At 39.0% G+C, this 18,953-nt stretch overlaps 2 protein-coding genes, 1 long non-coding RNA gene and 8 other non-coding genes across 24 annotated transcripts in view; 1 reads left to right on the top strand and 10 right to left on the bottom strand.

Moving 5' to 3' along the window:
- Window positions 1–7,904, top strand: part of CEP295 (centrosomal protein 295) — a 54,869-nt gene extending 46,965 nt beyond the window's left edge. For 7 of the 13 annotated variants that reach the window (XM_061405960.1, XM_061405961.1, XM_061405958.1 and 4 more), the window contains 6 exons: window positions 99–745; window positions 1,377–1,517; window positions 6,911–7,004; window positions 7,100–7,264; window positions 7,355–7,454; window positions 7,595–7,904. In XM_061405960.1, the coding sequence (XP_061261944.1) occupies window positions 99–745; window positions 1,377–1,517; window positions 6,911–7,004; window positions 7,100–7,264; window positions 7,355–7,454; window positions 7,595–7,736 (1,289 nt within the window). In that variant the 3' untranslated portion in view covers window positions 7,737–7,904. Of the gene's footprint in view, window positions 1–98; window positions 746–1,376; window positions 1,518–6,910; window positions 7,005–7,099; window positions 7,265–7,354; window positions 7,455–7,594 lie in introns of those variants that run through there. The other 6 variants (XM_061405959.1, XM_061405963.1, XM_061405964.1 and 3 more) reach the window with 6 other exon arrangements.
- On the bottom strand, window positions 7,827–12,315 carry LOC133240994 (uncharacterized). Of its 2 annotated transcripts, XR_009734463.1 has the most exons (6): window positions 10,616–12,315; window positions 10,374–10,406; window positions 9,649–9,682; window positions 8,625–9,036; window positions 8,206–8,242; window positions 7,827–7,970 (listed from the first exon to the last, which is right to left on the bottom strand). It is a non-coding gene; the product is annotated as an uncharacterized LOC133240994 (long non-coding RNA). The 2 variants fall into 2 exon arrangements; XR_009734462.1 differs by lacking the exons at window positions 10,374–10,406; window positions 10,616–12,315 and having other exon boundaries at window positions 9,649–10,367.
- Window positions 8,049–8,175, bottom strand: LOC133241905 (small nucleolar RNA SNORA25). Its single transcript, XR_009734714.1, has one exon. It is a non-coding gene; the product is annotated as a small nucleolar RNA SNORA25 (small nucleolar RNA).
- LOC133241909 (small nucleolar RNA SNORA32) lies at window positions 8,477–8,599 on the bottom strand. Its single transcript, XR_009734718.1, has one exon. It is a non-coding gene; the product is annotated as a small nucleolar RNA SNORA32 (small nucleolar RNA).
- On the bottom strand, window positions 8,828–8,900 carry LOC133241902 (small nucleolar RNA Z40). Its single transcript, XR_009734712.1, has one exon. It is a non-coding gene; the product is annotated as a small nucleolar RNA Z40 (small nucleolar RNA).
- On the bottom strand, window positions 9,146–9,279 carry LOC133241906 (small nucleolar RNA SNORA1). Its single transcript, XR_009734715.1, has one exon. It is a non-coding gene; the product is annotated as a small nucleolar RNA SNORA1 (small nucleolar RNA).
- On the bottom strand, window positions 9,766–9,902 carry LOC133241903 (small nucleolar RNA SNORA8). Its single transcript, XR_009734713.1, has one exon. It is a non-coding gene; the product is annotated as a small nucleolar RNA SNORA8 (small nucleolar RNA).
- On the bottom strand, window positions 10,496–10,566 carry LOC133241917 (small nucleolar RNA SNORD5). Its single transcript, XR_009734725.1, has one exon. It is a non-coding gene; the product is annotated as a small nucleolar RNA SNORD5 (small nucleolar RNA).
- LOC133241910 (small nucleolar RNA SNORA18) lies at window positions 10,716–10,846 on the bottom strand. The gene has a single exon (XR_009734719.1). It is a non-coding gene; the product is annotated as a small nucleolar RNA SNORA18 (small nucleolar RNA).
- A 211-nt stretch (window positions 12,316–12,526) lies between the features above and the next one.
- Window positions 12,527–12,653, bottom strand: LOC133241913 (small nucleolar RNA SNORA40). Its single transcript, XR_009734722.1, has one exon. It is a non-coding gene; the product is annotated as a small nucleolar RNA SNORA40 (small nucleolar RNA).
- Window positions 12,654–12,925: 272 nt separating this feature from the next.
- TAF1D (TATA-box binding protein associated factor, RNA polymerase I subunit D) lies at window positions 12,926–18,890 on the bottom strand. Its single transcript, XM_061405974.1, is given in 7 exon segments — window positions 12,926–13,214; window positions 13,217–13,336; window positions 13,687–13,744; window positions 14,993–15,168; window positions 16,150–16,534; window positions 17,156–17,308; window positions 18,783–18,890. Coding segments are annotated over 6 exon segments (858 nt in total). The 5' UTR covers window positions 17,215–17,308; window positions 18,783–18,890; the 3' UTR covers window positions 12,926–13,154.
- Window positions 18,891–18,953: the final 63 nt, after the last annotated feature.

Below are 18,953 nucleotides of genomic sequence, written 5' to 3'. Positions count from 1 at the left end.
TATAAGTAACCTGGCTTTATTTATAATTTTCTCAGAAATTGTTAGCGACTATATCCAAGTTTTACAACACCTAATTATGATCAACTAATCTCTTACAGGGTCTGAACAATCTTTTCGACAACTTCGACCAGAATATTCTTCACAGGAAGGGAGCCAGCATGCCGATCTACCAAGCATTTTTAGCATTGAAGCGAGAGCTTCTTCCCAAGATGTGGAAAATCAGAACTGTTCCTCTGAACAAAATGAACTATTACAAAACAAGCAAAAAAGTGTTCATTTCCAACTCTCAGTAGGAAATTTGCAAAGTTCAGTCTTCAATTCATCTGGTGAGGCTAATGTATTTCATCAGTTAAATCTACAGCATGGCACTACATGTGGTTCTACCTCTAGTGAGTGGTCAATAAAAGACCAACCAGAAGGCAGAAAAGAAAGACTGGGTTTTGAAAAACTATCAGAAAGACTTGATACAGTGTTACAAGGTCAAGGACTCACTGATGATAAAAAAGAAACCTGTGATTTAAATCCACACATAGAGGAAACTGATTCTCATTTATGTGTAAGGACAGTAGAGATGGGAACTTCAATTCAGATACCATATTCACTCACTGTTCAGAATGAAAAATGTCTTCAGGACTCAACTATGGCAGGAATTCCAACAATCGTAGGAAACCCATCTCAACTTGCACAATCAGAGCTCTTTGTAAATTCTGGATCATTTTCATTACAAAGATCTATTCCAGTCTGGGTAAGTGAAATCTGTGCTGTATACTTAAATTCATTTTCAGGAAAGACTTTGAAAACAAGATTGCAGGACGTGCAACAAAGCTACTTGTTCACATTCCTATCTGAGACAGTCTCATAATCATTGGAAATCTCCAATAAAATGCAGAAATGACAAATTTTTTAACTTGACCTCCCTCTGAATTTTACATATCTTTCTTTCCAATGTACATTTCTCATCTCCAGCTTACCTGAAAAATGGTAGCTAAGCCTATGCTTCAGCAGTCACCTGAACATAGCTTTTACCTTCTAGTACTGTTTGTCCTGCCACAGGTAAGCAGAAAATAAGATGTTTTGGTCACCTTTTGGATTTTCTTGTATTCTTGTTAAGTATTTAAAGGTTGTTCACTTACAAACGGTGCTGTAGCAGCAGTGACATTTGGCTGCAGCCCAGTAGCCAGCCACTGCTCCATTTTAGATAGAATGCAGACTCTGATGTTGTACAGCCCCTACCCAGTCTGGCTGCCTAGGCTTGTAAGCGTTTTATAATGCACAGAGTAGATCTTCTCTGGTGTCCATAGTTGAACAACCTGTTCTTCCTCCGTAACGTACATTATTTTTTCCCTTCTGAATGTGGTTTCCCTTTTGTTACACAGGAAACAGAATCTGGCCATGGTATAATGGAAGAACCAGAACTTACATTGACAAGCACCAGTGATATCAGTATTGCTGAAATGGATTTTGCAAACTTAACCCTAGAAGAAAAGAGAGAAAATGAGGCAAAGAGCTGTTTTCAGGTAAATTTCACAGCTCTCATTAATAAACCTCAATTATATAGCAACTCGTTGAAATTTAGGGGATAAGGGTATTTTTACTTTGCTTTGTACATGGCATTTCTTCTTAAAGTATCACTGTATGAATGTGCTCACAGTAGAAAACTGACAGTGGGTAAGCTGATAGGGCTACTGCTGCTGGTGCTTAGTCCTTCAGTCATGTCTGCCTCTGAGCGACTCCCACCAGGCTCCTCTGTCCTTGAGGACAAAGTCTTCTGTCCAGACAAGAATACTGGAGTGGGTAGCCTATTCCATCTCCATGTAAACTTCCTAACCCAGGAATCGAACCAGGGTCTCCTGCATTGCAGGCAGATTCTTCACCAGCTGAGCTATCAGGGAAGCACAATTACATGGTACAAAACAGTGCTAACAAAGTGCTATTCAGTTTAGTCACTCAGTCATGTCTGACTTTGTGACCCCATGGACTGCAGCATGCCAGGCTTCCTTGTCCATCACCAACTCCTGGAGCTTGCTCAAACTCATGCCCATTGAGTTGGTGATGCCATAAAACCAACTTGTCCTCAGTTGTCCCCTTCTCCAGCCTTCAGTCTTTCCCAGCATCAGTCTTTTCCAGCTAGTCTGTTCTTTGCATCAGGTGGCCAAAGTAGTGGAGCTTCAGCATCAGTCCTTCCAATGAATATTCAGGACTGATTTCCTTTAGGATGGACTGGTTGGATCTCCTTGCAGTTGAAGGGACTCTCAAGACTCTTCTCCAACACCACAGTACAAAAGCATCAATTCTTCAGCTTTCTTTATAGTCCAACTCTCACATCCATACATTAACGGAAAAAACCATAGCTTTGACTAGACAGGCCTTTGTTGGCAAAATAATGTCTCTGCTTTTAATATGCTGTCTATATTGGCCAAAGCTTTTCTTCCAAGGAGCAAGCGTCTTTTAATTGCATGGCTGCAGTTACCATCCACAGGGATTTTGGAGCCCAAGAAAATAGTCTGTTTACATTGTTTCCCCATCTATTTCCCATCAAGTGATAGGACTGGATGCCATGATCTTTGTTTTTTGAATGTTGAGTTTTAAAACAGCTTTTTCACTCCCCTCTTTCACCTTCATCAAGAAGCTCTTCATATCCTCTTCACTTTCTGCCATAAGGGTATCTGCACATCTGAAATTACTGATATTTCTCCCGGCAATCCTTGATTCCAGCTTGTCCTTCATCTAGACTGGCATTTCACATGATGTACTCTGCATATAAGTTAAACAAGCAGGGTGACAATATACAGCCTTGACGTACTCCTTTCCCAAATTGGAACCAGTCCATTGTTCCATGTCCAATTCTAACTTGATTCTCAGGAGGCAGATTAGGTGGTGTGTTATTCCCATCTCTTGAAGAATTTTACACAAGTTTGTTGCGATCCACACAGTCAAAGGCTTTGGCATAGTCAATAAAGCAGATATTTTTCTGGAACTCTGATTTTTCTATGATCCAATGAAGTGAAGTCGCTCAGTCGTGTCCAATTCTTTGCAACTCCATGAACTGTAGCCTGTCAGGCTTCTCTGTCCATGGGATTTTCCAGGCAAGAATACCGGAGTGGGTTGTCATTTCCTTCTCCAGTGGACGTTGGCAATTCGACCTTTGGCTCCTCTGCCTTTTCTAAATCCAGCTTAAACATCTGGAAGTTCTCTGTTCATGTACTGTTGAAGCCTTGCTTGGAGAATTTTGAGCATTACTTTGCTAGCATGAGATGAGTGCAATTGTGCTGTAGTTTGAACATTCTTTGGCATTGCCTTTCTTTGGAATTGGAATGAAAATTGACCATTTCCAGTCCTGTGTCCACTGCTGAGTTTCCCAATTTGCTGGTGTATTGAGTGCAGCACTTTAACAGCATCATCTTTTAGGATTTCAAATAGCTCAACGTGGAATTCCACCACCTCTACTAGCTTTGTTTGTGATGCTTCCTATGGCCCACTTGACTTTGCACTCCAGGATCGTTGGCTGTAGGTGAGTGATCACACTATCATGATTATCTGGATCATGATCTATTTCGTACAGTTATTTTATGTATCCTTGCCATCTTTTCTTAGTATCTTCTGCTTCTATTAGTTCCATACTGTTTCTGTCCTCTATTGTGCCTATCTTTGCATGAAATGTTCCCTTGGTATCTCTAATTTTCTTGAAGAGATCTCTGGTCTTTTCCATTCTATTGGTTTCATCTGTTTCTTTTTTTTTTTTTTTAAACTTTACATAATTGTATTAGTTTTGCCAAATATCCAAATGAGTCCGCCACAGGTATACATGTGTGTTCCCCATCCTGAACCCTCCTCCCTCCTCCCTCCCCATACCATCCCTCTGGGTCATCCCAGTGCACTAGCCCCAAGCATCCAGTATCGTGCATCGAACCTGGACTGGCATCTCGTTTCTTACATGATATTTTACATGTTTCAATGTCATTCTCCCAAATCTTCCCACACTCTCCCTCTCCCACAGAGTCCATAAGACTGTTCTATACATCAGTGTCTCTTTTGCTGTCTCGTACACAGGGTTATTGTTTCCATCTTTCTAAATTCCATATATATGTGTTAGTATACTGTATTTATGTTTTTCCTTCTGGCTTACTTCACTCTGTATAATAGGCTCCAGTTTCATCCACCTCATTAGAACTGATTCAAATGTATTCTTTTTAATGGCTGAGTAATACTCCATTGTGTATATGTACCACAGCTTTCTTATCCATTCATCTGCTGATGGACATCTAGGTTGCTTCCATGTCCTGGCTGTTATAAACAGTGCTGCAATGAACACTGGGGTACACGTGTCTCTTTCCCTTCTGGTTTCCTCAGTGTGTATGCCCAGCAGTGGGATTGCTGGATCATAAGGCAGTTCTATTTCCAGTTTTTTAAGGAATCTCCACACTGTTCTCCATAGTGGCTGTACTAGTTTGCATTCCCACCAACAGTGTAAGAGGGTTCCCTTTTCTCCACACCCTCTCCAGCATTTATTATTTGTAGACTTTTGGATCGCAGCCATTCTGACTGGTGTGAAATGGTACCTCATAGTGGTTTTGATTTGCATTTCTCTGATGAGTGATGTTGAGCATCTTTTCATGTGTTTGTTAGCCATCTGTATGTCTTCTTTGGAGAAATGTCTATTTAGTTCTTTGGCCCATTTTTTGATTGGGCCGTTTATTTTTCTGGAGTTGAGCTGTAGGAGTTGCTTGTATATTTTTGAGATTAGTTGTTTGTCGGTTGCTTCATTTGCTATTATTTTCTCCCATTCTGAAGGCTGCCTTTTCACCTTGCTAATAGTTTCCTTTGATGTGCAGAAGCTTTTAAGGTTAATTAGGTCCCATTTGTTTATTTTTGCTTTTATTTCCAATATTCTGGGAGGTGGGTCATAGAGGATCCTGCTGTGATGTATGTCAGAGAGTGTTTTGCCTATGTTCTCCTCTAGGAGTTTTATAGTTTCTGGTCTTACGTTTAGATCTTTAATCCTGTTTCTTTGATCTGTTAGGAAGGCTTTCTCTCTCCTTGCTAGTCTTTGGAACTCTGCATTCAGATGACTGTATTTTTCCTTTTCTCCTTTGCCTTTCTCTTTTCTTCTCAGCTATCTCTGTAAGGGCCCCTCAGACAGCCTTTTTGCTTTTTTTGCATTTTTCTTGGGGATGGTCTTGATCACTTGATGGTCCTATAGTTTTTTAGGCACTCTATCGGATCTAATCCCTTGAATCTATTTGTCACTTTTGCTGTATAATTGTTAAGGGATTTTATTTAGTGGTTTCTGGTTATTTTTCATACTTCCTTCAATTTAAGTCTGAATTTGGCAATAAGGAGTTCATGATCTGAGCCATAGTCAGCTCCTGTCTTTGTTTTTGCTGACTGTATAGAGCTGCTCCATCTTCCGCTGCAAAGAATATAATCAGTCTGATTTTGGTATTGACCATCTGGCGATGTCCATGTGTAGAGTCATCTCCTGTGTAGAGTCAGGGTTGGAAGAGTGTGTTTGCTGTGTGGTGGTGGTGGTTTAGTTTCAAGAAAGTGAAGTCGCTCAGTTGTGTCTGACTCTTTGCGACCCCATGGACTGTAGCCTACCAGGCTCCTCCATCCATGGGCTTCTCCAGGCAAGAATACTGGAGTGGGTTGCCATTTCCTTCTCCAGGGGGTCTTTCTGACCCAGGGGTCAAACCCAGGTCTCCTGCATTGGAGGCAGACACTTTAACTTCTGAGCCACCAGAGAAGCCAGAGGTTAGTTACTAAGACATGACTTAGTTACTAAGTCGTGTCCAACTCTGGCGACCCCATAGCCTGCCAGGCTCCTCTATCCATGGGATTCTCCAGGCAAGAACTGGAATGGGTTGCATTTCCTTCTCCAGGGGATCTTCCCAACCCGGGAATTGAACCCAGGTCTCCTGCACTGCAGGAGCTATGAGGGAAGTTTCCTGTGTACTCACAAAACTTTGCCCTACTTCATTTGGTATTCCAAAATGAAACTTGCCCATTACTCCACATATCTCTTGACTTCCTACTTTTGCATTCCAGTCCCTTATGATAAAAAGGACATCTTTTTTGGGTGTTAGTTCTAGAAGGTCTTGTAAGTCATACAACTGTTCAACTTCAGCTTCTTTGGCATTGCTGTTTGGGGCATAGACTTGGATTACTGTGACAGTCAATGGTTCTTTGGAAACAAGTAGAGATCACTGTCGTTTGAAACTGCACCCAAATACTGCATTTTGGACTCTTGTTGACTATGAGGGCTTCTTCTAAGCTATTTAATGGTCATCTAAGTTAAATTCATCCATTCCAGTCCATTTTAATCCATTTAGATTCCTAAAATGTTGATGTTCACTCCTGCTATCTCCTGTTTGACCACTTTCAATTTATCTTGATTCATGCACCTAACATTCCAGGTTCCTCTGCAGTATTGTTCTTTACCGCAGTGGACCATCACCAGCCACATCCTACAACTGGGAATTGTTTTCACTTTGGCTCCATCTCTTTTGCTGACCTGAGGAGTTCCATCTTTCAGTGTTGTATTGTTTTGTCTTTTCATACTGTTTATGGGGTTCTCAAAGCTTCTCCAGTGGACCAAGTTTCCTCAGAACTCTCCACCATGACCTGTCCATTGAAGTCATGTCTGAGGAAAACTGTCCAGTTTCATTGAGCTTTTCATTCTCACAAGGCTGTGGTCCATGTGAGTTAGTTAGTGGCTAAATTAAGTTTTCCTTTACATTTTTCAGTTCTTGCTTGACTCATCCTTTCAATTTTTGAAGGTCGTCTGCTGTGGTTAACTCTGAATAACTTTAGGACTGAATTTTCTAGAAAGGCAGTTCCAAAAGAACTAGGGTAAAGTCTGTAAAAGTCTTCTCTGAAGTGGTAAAGTCTTCAATGACTTTCTTGCCATTAGGTGAGTGAATTTCTGCCTCTTCTGTCAGAAACAGAAAACTCAGATTATCCAGCCATGTCAGAACATCCACTGGAGAGACCAACTATGTGTGGAGGTATGTGCATCAGATTGGTGAACCCACACCCATTCATGAAAACTTGAATTTGTGACTTGCTGACATATTAAAAAAAAAAAAACTTTTTTAAACAGAAACCTTTTCAAGGTGTACAGCTGCACCAGAGAGCTTACAAGAAGCATTCATAAAAAGAAAAAAGGCATTTATAGAGAGATCCTCACAGAGACAGAAAGAGATAAAGGACAAAGTTCATGCCTCTGGATATTCTCAAACCAAAACAATAACACAGAAAACTACAGGTATCTGTTATCAAAGAGAATTATGTATTTACTTAGTGGTTTTATTCAGTGGCATTATGTATTTTACTCAGTGGCTTGTTTTCCACTCAGGTTCCTTTGTGAGTGACCTAAAGGGTATGAGTAAAGTTAGGGTGTCGCTTCCTGAAGATAAAAAGACTGCACAACCCCATACGCACGAAAGGGCAGTAGGGTATGTATATGGATTTACATATATCTGATAGACAAAGGAATGGCAACCCACTCCATGTCCCTTGTTCATAGGGTTGCATAGTCAGTGACTATACATGTATCTGAAGTGTCTGTCTTTAATTCCATACAAATTTCTTATAGATTATACCTTCAATTAGCTGAAATGAGAAAGCAGAAGGAAGACAAAGCAAAGCAAGATGCACATGCCCAAAACAGAGCAAGGACAAAAGAATTTCATAAGGTAAGCAGCATCCCATACATACCCCCAACTTTTCATGTCTAAGGCACATTGGAGCCTGATACTAATAATAACTGATACTATTTCCTCCACAGAAAACATTAGAGAAGCTTCGAGCCAGAAATATATGCTGACTTTCTGCACAAAAGGTTTCTTTTTATTCATTAACATAGGCAAAGTTATTTAAGTCAATAAATTTTTAAGGATTTTTCACACGTCCTGATTCTTTCCACTGCCAATCACCATAGCTCCTCCAGAGTTGTCATCTTCAAGGTAGCCCTGAAGGAGAGTAGATACTGGTTAAATTTTGAAGACTGTATTTACACTCTCCCACATCACCTGTCATGGATATGAGTGGCTTGTATCTCCATCAGGAAAACATAGCACTATCAAGTGACTATTATATCCAATGGAGAATTCAGTCTTTGGTCACAGCGTTAAGGGCTCCAGGATTTGGTCCCATCAGCCCTCTTTGAAATGACCTACAAAAATTATTTCTCTAATGTGTACATACCTTTCAAAAAGTTCTGCTCAATCCACAGCTGTGATGCCTGTATAACAGAAATATTAAAGGTTTCATTTTCAGAGATGGTCCTGTAAAGTTCTGAAGCCAACTACCCCAGTAATAAACTAGAAAACAAGTCCAGCAATCTAGGCATAGACTCTTCAATACTAGGCATAGACTAGCAATGTCTGCGTATTATAAAAGCTAATTAGAAAAATGGCTGTGTTCTATTTATACTAGAACAGTGCTGACTTTCACAAGTAGTTAATTAAGGCTAATAAAATGTTCCCAACAGGCTGTATGCTAACAAAGTAGCAGGAAGAAAAACCTAGTTGGGATTTTGTTTTACGGTCATGTCCACAGCAAATTAGAAACTGCATTCTAAAAGCCTTGGTAATGACCATCAAAATCTGACAGATAATAATTACCTGCCACGTTGTTTTAGTTGGGCCTCTTAGATCTTCAGTGGAGTTCACTTCTCAAAGTTTGCCACCTACAGAAAAGGATTTGAACAATAACTGGGACTGATTCGGTTCCATTTTCATTCATACCTAAACTTTGTTGCAAAATATAAATGTCCTCAGGCAACTTTAATCTTAGAGCTTTCATGTTTTAAAATATAGTTTAATGTGGATGTTCAGAAAGGCTATTTTCACTCAGCCCATTCAGAGCAGTTGAACAATTTGCCCATCATCATAACATCCCTGAAAAAACAGTAGAACACGTAAAATGGGCTGTTTAACGTCTAGTTTTTTGCATTAAATACAAGGGGGAAAAAAATGAAAATCTTACCTGTAATCTTCAAAGACCCAATTTCCTCAAGCAGTTTACTATAGGATCCTAGAAGTTAAATATAGCAAGTACAATTGTGTTTATTCCTTCATCTTTCCTAATATTGAAAAGCCATATTATATCCAATTTTTACTCATGAGCCTAGTCAAAAAAAAAAAAATGTTACAGGTCTCATTGTCACCACTGCAATAAAAGTACAGTGATGGAAGCAAAACCTGTGTTCTCAATGTAGCCACATTAACAGTTTTATGGACACCATGAATAAGTGCCCATTTTCAGTAGAATGAGGCTTTGTAAATAAGTTTCCCAAGCTTAAGACAATGTGCAAAAAAGCTTCTTCTGCACCTGTACAGCTCTAGTACTCTTGCCTGGAAAATCCCATGGACAGAGAAGGCTGGCAGGCTACAGTCCATGGGGTCGCTAAGAGTTGGACACAACTGAGCACACTTTTCATTTTCATGCACTGAAGAAGGAAATGGCAACCCACTCCAGTGTTGTTGCCTAGGGGAGCCTGGTGGGCTGCCATCTATGGGGTCGCACAGAGTCAGACATGACTGAAGCGACTTAGCAGCAGCACCTGTATAGAAGTTCTGCTTTGCTAAGCATGCTTATCAGCAAAGGAAAGCTGCTAAAAGCAACAGAAAGTGAAAAGCAAAATACCTGTTTAGGGTCAGGAGATGGGATCTGTCTAGTTCTTAATGACAACCATAGGAAAAAAAAGTATTAGTTACTTTTGAAGATTCTGTCAAACTGACCAGTATAAGAAACTAAAAGGATACTTGTATCAGTAGAAATACCAGGTCTAACATGCACAAAGCAAAAAAACCAACGATGCCAGATACTGAATTTATATCGCACTGTCTTTTGAACAGCCAGCAGGAACAAACTGCTGAATGCAGATACCATGCAGTGCAATTATGATTGAACTGGAACCACTCCAACCTCATTCTGTAATGGTACTATCTGAGAAATTTACTTTCACACACACCTCTATTTTTTTAACATGTGAAATAATTTTTTCTTGTCATTCCAGCAAGCAACCAACTACATTAACTCTTAAATTATAAACTTAACTCGTTACCTTTTTACCCTCTTTATACCTATAAAACTTACATAGGAAACTATCCAATCATACTTGCTATTTACATACTAGTTTAATAAAGTATACAAGGGACCAGGGCATTTCATGCCCTACATATGCTGTGTCTTCCTTTTTTTCCAATGAGTACAAGTTATTACAGTAAATTTTTGGCCAAAATCTTGATAATTCTGTTTTACACCTAAATAACTAGCAGTCACAATAGTAATGGAATACCATACTCAAAATTTCATTGTTTTCAGAACTTCTGGATCCTATTTGAATAGAAATTAAATATTCTACTTACCGAAAACTTACCAAGTTCAAATCATATTAATTCCTGTGGATACCAAATAATAGATTATGGGTTACTTACTCATGATTAAAAAACTTAAATATATGCTTATTTAAATATTTTGTTATACTCAGCTCTATCAGAATTAAGTTTTAGTTCATATCTGTATCATTTAGCAGTTGAACATTAAATTCATCATCTGAACTGGAATGGTAACCCCTCCCCCCAAATTATAGTCACTAACTAAAACTCACCTAAGTTATCCCACCCTAAAACTTGACACAGATCATTGGGATATGCCAATACCTAAGATTAAAAAAAAAACTGTTAGGTTTTTCATAGTTTAATTGGCAGCTTTGTCTTGTAGTTTTTTCCCACAGATCTAACAGGTAGTTCTATGAGTAAAGGAAACTACATAGTTACTCTATGAGGCGTTTCCAACGACGTAGGTTTATAGAAAAAGCCCCATCGGGATAGACCTCAATGCTTAATCATTGTTTAATTAATTTTAAAGTAAGTAATTTAAAGAAATCATACAATGAGTTAATCACGACATGTATTTTAAAATCAATCCTTAGGAAAGATAGTATAAAGTACCAAGTAGCTATTACAGCTGAACCAAAAAATTACATATGTAAATTTAAGCTTTATTATTAACAACTTCATTACCAGATTACTGCAAAACTATTTAAATGAATTTTTGCCTTTAAATTGAGAACTAAAATGTAAAATATTTTCTCATTGATAACAATTATGAAAATACAGAAAAATGTTAATATGCCTGATGTTCTGACCATTTGGGGATCCCTGAGGACAAATTTGGCATTTGTATATCATTCAGATTTATGAAATTATGTGTCCTGTGTAGTCATTTCTAACATTACACTATATAATCTTCTACTTCATTTTAGTATATGCATCAGAATATTGTGGGACTTCCCTGGTGGTTTACTGGTTAAGACTTAGCACTTCCACTGCAGGGGGTGTGGGTTCTATGCTCATCACTATAGAGAAATGCAAATCAAAACTATAATCAAGTACCATCTCACATTGGTGAGAATGGCCATCGTAAAGTCTACAAATAATAAATGCCAGACAGGGTGTTGGAGAAAAAAAAAGGAACCTTCTCCTACATTGTTGGTGGGAATGTAGATTGGTACTGCCACTACAGAAAACACGAGAGCTACCATATGATGAGCAATCCCACGCAAAGAAAAACATGGTTGGAAAGGATACGTGTACCTGTGTTCACTACAGCACTGTTCCAAGATATGGAACCAACATGTCCACTGAGAGATAAACTGATAAAGATGTGTGGGAGGGGTGTGTATTTTACTCAGCCATTAATATGAAAATGATGCCATTTGCAGCAACATGGATCTAGCGATATAGAAAGCAAACTAAGTCAGAAATAGGTATCACTTACATGTGGAATCTAAACTACCACCCAAATGAACAGATCTATGAAACAAACAGATATGGGCTTGTGGTTGGACAAGAGGTGGGGGTGTGGGGGAGCCACAGACTGGGAACTTGGGATTAGCAGATACAAATTCGTAAGATAAACAAGGGCTTACTATATAGCACAGGGAATTAATATGCTGTGATAGATCATAAGAGAAAAATTATATAACTGAGTCACTTTGCTGTACAGCAGAAATTAGCATTGTAAATCAACTATGCTTCAATTTTTAAAATGTACAGGGGGTATTAGAAGATTAAAAATTCATATGCTTGAAGAGGGAATATCCAAGATTCTGATAGCTTATAGTTCTGGGACCCCTTCCTGCAAGCAAATCCTGGCACAATGTCACTATAAAACATGCCAATCCTGAGATGCATTTTCTGAAATTACATGATGAATAGAAATTTAAAGTTGGCAAAAATGGCTTTCAAAAATTAAACCTCTGGAGAAGTTCTGACAATGTATCGTATTTACACAAATCTGAACAAAACTTACCTAAAGCATTAGACATATCTTTGCAAAATCCAGATACTGTATTCCGAAGATAAAAGCCTAAAAAAAGAAGCCCATCTTTGTTTGTTTTATGTCAACATTAAAACTGAGTACTAGGATCAATATAGCTGGTAATTTAGAAGCTTATTTAGCTTTACAGCCCTGGAAGCAATCTTTATGCTCATCAATACACATCCATTTTATGGATCATGTTCCTTCTTATCTGTATCAGAACTCATACTGAACAATGAGTTGTGGGTTGCAAAAGAGGATTTACTTTCGCACTTGTCTGTAAGTCTTTGTCTACAAATTAAACAAAAACAAACACAAGTGCTACTGTAAAATGCATTATATATGTGGTGATAGGATATTTGAAATACAAGTAATTAGGAAGGGAAAATTAAGTTATTACAGTACTCAGCATTTCACACTAAACTCGTCTAAAGAAAACAAAAACAGGAAATTGTAGATACCCTACCTAAGGAGGGTAGGTGGAAAAAAAATCATTGTTTATGCAAACTTTTCAAGATTACAATCTGTTATTTGATTCAGTGTTAAAATGGTACCTTTAAGTTCTCTTACCTAGAAATAAACCATCATAGGCAAAAACAGTAGGACTTTTGTTTATTATTTGTCAAGTCAATCTCTGCAGTAACAGCCTCAATTTTTTTCTACATAATTTTTCTTATAATAACTACTTCAGGAGTTTCACAAATCTGTTTAAGTATTCTTTATTTTCTTACAGGGTTTTTTTCTAAGGCTGGCATATATATATACACACTTATCTTTGCTTTTATTCTGTTTACCTTGTCTGGTATTTATAATCTTATCTCTCTTCAGGCCATTTTGTCCTCTATAATCTTATCTCTCTTCAGGCCATTTTGTCCTCTATCCAGTGTTTAGATTTTGATGTTCTCTTTTTAAGCAAAGCAGTTTCTTCAGTATATTCTTCTTGATCCAAATGTACATTCTGCTTCTTCTTTGGAAATTCAGAACTTATTATGAAATAACTGTTCTCCTGCATAAGAAGTATTGGTAAGACATATAACCAATTTCACTGCACTAGTAATTACATACAACTAGGTTACTTAAAATAACTTGAAAATTACATTTGGATTTTTTCTTTCTTATTTGATATCCTAGTAACAATAAAACACATGAAGACTTACAATACTCTTGACACTTATTGACACAGTAATGCTAATTGATGTTCTCAATTATCTATAAAATTCTCATTTTTATCCTCACATTTCTTGCACCAAGGGCTTTGAGGCTTTCTAAAATTAGACAGTTAACACTACAGGATGAAAATCTCCCTTTGTCAACTCCTGCCCTCCCAAAACAAAGTGGAATAAAAATGTCACTTACCACCAACTTAATATCACATTCATCATGTTCAAGGTTTGCTGCAATCTCCTCCTCTGCTCTGCAATATTAAAAACATTATCACTCAGATGACAATAAATTCATAGCATACTGTTATGACATACAACTGAACCCGCAATACCAGTTGATTATCACTATTAAATTTAAGTATGAATACTTATTAAGTAACATTTAATCCTTAAAGAATTAATGAATTTCTCCCGAGAAACCTGTATGCAGGTCAAGAAGCAACAGTTAGAACTGGACATGGAAGAAGACTGGTTCCAAATTGGGAAAGGAGTGTGTCAAGGCTGTATACTGTCACCCTGCTTATTTAACTTACATGCAGAGTACATCATGAGAAATGCCAGGCTGGAAGAAGCATAAGCTAGAATCAAGATTGCCAGGAGAAATATCAATAACCTCAGATACGCAGATGACACCACCATTATGGCAGAGAGTGAAGAAGAACTAAAGAGCCTCTTGAAAGTGAAAGAGAGTAGAAAAGAGTTGGCTTAAAACTCAACATTCAGAAAACTAAGATCATGGCATCTGGTCCCATCACTTCATGGCAAACAGACGAGGAAACATGGAAACAGTGACAGACTATTCTCTTGGGCTCCAAAATCACTGCAGATGGTGACTGCAGTCAGGAAATTAATAGATGCTTGCTCCTTGGAAGAAAAGCCATGACCAACCTAGAGAGCATATTGAAAAGCAGACATTACTTTGTTGATAAAGGTCAGTCTAGTCAAAGCTATGGTTGTTCCAGTAGTCATGTATGGATGTGAGTGTTGGCCCATAAAGAAAGCTGCACACTGAAGAAATGATGCTTTTGAACTGTTGTGTTAGAGAAGACTCTTAAGAGTCCCTTAGACTGCAAGGAGATCCAACCAGTGAATCCTGAAAGAAATCAGTCCTAAATATTCCTTGGAAGGACCGATGCTCAAGCTGAAATTCCAATACTTTGGCCACCTGATGTAAAGAACCAACTCCTTGGACAAGACCCTGATGCTGAGAAAGACTAAAGGCAGGATAAGGGGACAACAGAGGATGAGATGGTTGGATGGCATCACCAACTGGATGGACAGTTTGAGCAAGCTCTGGGAGCTGGTGATGGACAGGGAAGCCTGGCATGCTGCAGTCCATGGAATCCCAAAGAGTCAGCCATGACTGAGCGACTGAACTGAACATTTAATATGAATTTTAAACTATTAAATCAAAATCTAAACAAACTGATAGTATAATGTGGAGCAACATAAAAATTTAAAAGCACAACGTTTAAAATTGTTCCAATGTCTGAACTTACGCTGACTCTTCAATAGGAGAGAGAGATCCGTCATCATCCAAGTATCTGTATCTTCGACTATCGAGGTCGTCTTTTTCTAAATCTTCAGCAACATTCATCTGTTTCAAGGATTCCTTGAGGTAGTATTCATACTTGAGTTTTTCAAGGTAGTTAAAAAATCCTCTTGCCACTGCTTGCTATATACCAGAACATCCTGTTGTCAGTCACAGACTTGGAAAAAAAAATTTTTCTGCCACAGCTTAGCAGATGGATGCTTATGTTCTATAACAAGGAAGCTCTAACTCTGCCATATGGCGATCACCCCTATCAAACACTGCTTATAAAAAGAATTCACTGTTCTACCGAGCGAGTTACCAAAGTTGGTACACCAAGAAAAACAAGCACAAATCTTCTATATGGTTTGGATGCTTCTAAAGACTTATTTTTTAATGCAAATTGAAAGATCTTTTTTAGTCACTTTAAACATAAAAGGTTAATAATTACTAATCCTTTCCAATAAATCAGATTTTAGAACAAGTGACATCAAGTTATGCTGCTGCTGCTAAGTTGCTACAGTCATCAGACTCTGCGACCCCACAGTCAGCAGCCTACCAGGCTCCCCTGTCCCTGGGATTCTTCAGGCAAAAACACTGGAGTGGGTTGCCATTTCCTTCTCCAATGTATGAAAGTGAAAGGTGAAAGTGAAGTCGCTCAATTGTGTCTGACCAATTATGTAGTCACTTAAAATTCAAATATTTGAGTCTACTGCTATGAACTGGCTGACCTGTCAGGTGATTCTTTCAGAAATGAAATCTACTAAAGGCACTGAACACGAAAGTCAGGTGTGGGTTTGACTTAGGTTATAGTAAAACAACGAAGCATTATTTGAGTTTTAGGAATGATGTTTAAAACCTGTTTGGTAAGAGCAAGGTATAAAAACATCCTTGGAGCACTTTACATGCAGATATATCCACCCAAACCAGTGAAGATTACCTCCAGAAGCCCAAGTCAACTTTGAACTGAAGGATGGAGGTGGCATTTAAGTGGCAGTATAGTCAGGATAAAGAAGTATTATCAAAGTTACAAATTGCATGCTCCAGGTGTTAACTAAATTCTGAAAGTGACCAACAGCTCATTTCACACATTTAAGCTGTGTATGAGCATATATAATGACTCACCTCAAAGGTTAAAATTTTTCTCCAAGGTAATGGTTTTCTTCCATTTTCTGATTCTAAAAATGGGAAACCAGGTCTTTTGTCTTTAAATTGTTTCTCAGTAATTTGTGAGTATCTAGTGGTTCTCCTTCCTTTTGGTCTTCCCACTGATCTTCCCGTTGGCTTGTATTTCTTCTTTTTACGTTTACGTTTCTTATTTTTGAATCTTTCAAAAATAGCCTTTAAAGTCAGTGGTCTTGGCTCTATAGATGAGTCACTAGATGACTCTGTTGCTTGAGTATTTTTGGGTATGTGAACGAATTTTCTAATAGTGTTTCTTTGCCTCCGTTTAGGTGGGACAGGAACACACTGAGTTTTAAATAAGCTGCTACCAGAGGAAGAGTTGTCACTAGAAAACAGGGAAAGATTAATCACACCCTCTCAAATTACTGAATATTTATTACCAATAATATACGTTTTTAAAATCCAAGCAGGAAAACACGCTTAGAATAATTTCTTAAAAGATGGGCTCAGTACTAACAAACTGCTAAAGTGGGCCATAATGCCACTGCCATGGTGATCTTCCTTTATGTAAGTTCCATAAAGGTATTCTGTCCACTGCTAGATCCTAAACGAAATAGGACAAAGCCTCCTCTAAATAAAACAAGAGTATCTTAGTAGAGAGGTATCTGATGTGAATATACTAGAAATGCTTGTGATTTCCCAGTGAGATCAATGATTTAGACTAGACACATTTCATGGTAATACATAAGCCAGCATCCTTGCTAATGTGAAATAATGAGAACAAGTTGATTTTAAAGCAAGACTAATACCCATCTTCTTAGTTCAAAAACTTCAAAGGCCTGTCCAAACCAAGTTTTCCTTTTCTGTTTCAATTCTTGAAAATTACATTTACCACCACTCATTACTGACAATGATTTATGCCCTCCCAGTAATTCAAATACAGTAAATATTAGCATCCAGTCTCTTATCCAGGAAAAATCTTTTTTTTTTTAAAAAAGGCACTTACCTTTGATTCTCAGTTTCCACAGCTGAATCACATGCTGTTGTATAGTTAAGAGAATCCATTCTTGATCCAAGTCCCTCTCAAATTATCTTTTGCTTTGAACAGATTTCTGACCATATAAAATATGGTAAATTTTAGTGTAGTGGTGTAGTTTCCCTGAACAAATTAATGCCAACAGTTAGTAATCAGAGTAATGCAAATTTTGATGTAGCTGTGCGTTATGTAAATAATATGTAAATTAAGGCCATATCACTTACAAAGCCTTTAATATTTTCTGGTAGTAACTGTAAATTCAGATCAATTCTAAAATCTAGAGATTTGATTCACGGGTTCTGTTTCAGTTTTGCCTCCTTCATCTGTCCAATGGAATAAGATCCCGGAAGAATAGGTAATTTCCAACAGTATCAAGGAACTTTCCCAAAATGTAATTTTAACCCTTAGCCATAGTAATGTACAATGAAGAGTATCAGTGTTCAACAGCATAAGTTAACTACTATGTGTGGCCCAGTATAGCAAGGAAAAAAATCCAAACTCCTGGTCTGGGATTTACTATTGGGGTATTAAAAATTCTGCTCTTTCCAAGTTCTCAATAAAAGGCTTGCAGACAATGCCCTTTGTCTTTTTTTCACTTCCTTGGATACAGTATTTAGGGCAAAATTATTTCTTTTAAATTTATTTTAATTGGAGGCTAATTACAATATTGTATTGGTTTTGCCATACATCGACATGAATCCGCCACAGGTGTACACGTGTTCCCCATCCTAAACCCCCCTCCCACCTCATACCATCCCTCTGAGTCTTCTCAACCTCCCTTATAGAGGATACCATCATTCTCCCACTGTTCTTAGTTTTTAGCATTTTAAGAGCGATATATTTCAAATACAGGAAAACAATAGGTCAGAGATCTCAAGCTTTGCAAAATCCGAGTCATGAAGTGAAGTCGCTCAGTCGTGTCTGACTCTTTGCCACCCCATGGACTGCAGCCTCCCAGGCTCCTCCGTCCATGGGATTTTCCAGGCAAGAATACTGGAGTGGGTTGCCATTTCCTTCTCCAGGAGATCTTCCCAACCCAGGGATTGAACCCGGGTCTCCGGCTTTATAGGCAGATACTTAAGTGGAGCCAATGGCAGCGATGGTGTACCTGAGCGCACTATCAAAATTAAAGTTAACACAATCTTTGGGGAAATCTGGAAAGCAACCCTGTGGAAGTGCTGCTTTCTAGTCGGTAACTCTGCTGACCAAACCACGCGGCCGCGAACAACTTCCCCTCAGCGCCTTGCGCGATCCTGGGGCAAGCGTCTCCAGGAGGCGCCCACTTCGGGCGAGAATGCGTCAGCAATGGCTACCTCGCACTCAACCGCCATTTAGAGAATAAGCATTGTTTATGCTCCATTTTAACATCCAATTCACGGGCCACGCTCGGGCCACGGTAGCAGCGCAGCCCTAGGCCTGCAGTCCACAACCACCGCGGGCCCTCCGCCATTAGGGCCCAACTCACGCGGCTGGACCCCACCCCGCCCCGCCCCGCGGGCCCGGGAAAAGCCACAAGAGCGACCCCTCCGCCGCCCGCAAGGCCCAGACGCCAGTGTCCTCTTTCCGACCCCTCCAAAGACGGATGGTGCATACCAACCTGCGCTGGCTCGTGGTACGGGCCTCTGCTGCGAACAGCAACCTACCGACCATAGCACTCCGAAAGGTATACTGTAGGCAACCTCCGCCGTCGCGCGGGAGGAAAGGCTGGGCGCGCCGCGCGCCCAAGTTAATAGTGGGGCGGAAGTCTCGCGATAACAACTAGACTCCG

The sequence above is a fragment of the Bos javanicus genome, chromosome 29 (assembly GCF_032452875.1).
Source record: "Bos javanicus breed banteng chromosome 29, ARS-OSU_banteng_1.0, whole genome shotgun sequence".
In the NCBI taxonomy this organism is placed as follows: domain Eukaryota; kingdom Metazoa; phylum Chordata; class Mammalia; order Artiodactyla; family Bovidae; genus Bos; species Bos javanicus.
This window is presented reverse-complemented; position numbering and strand designations above follow the sequence as displayed.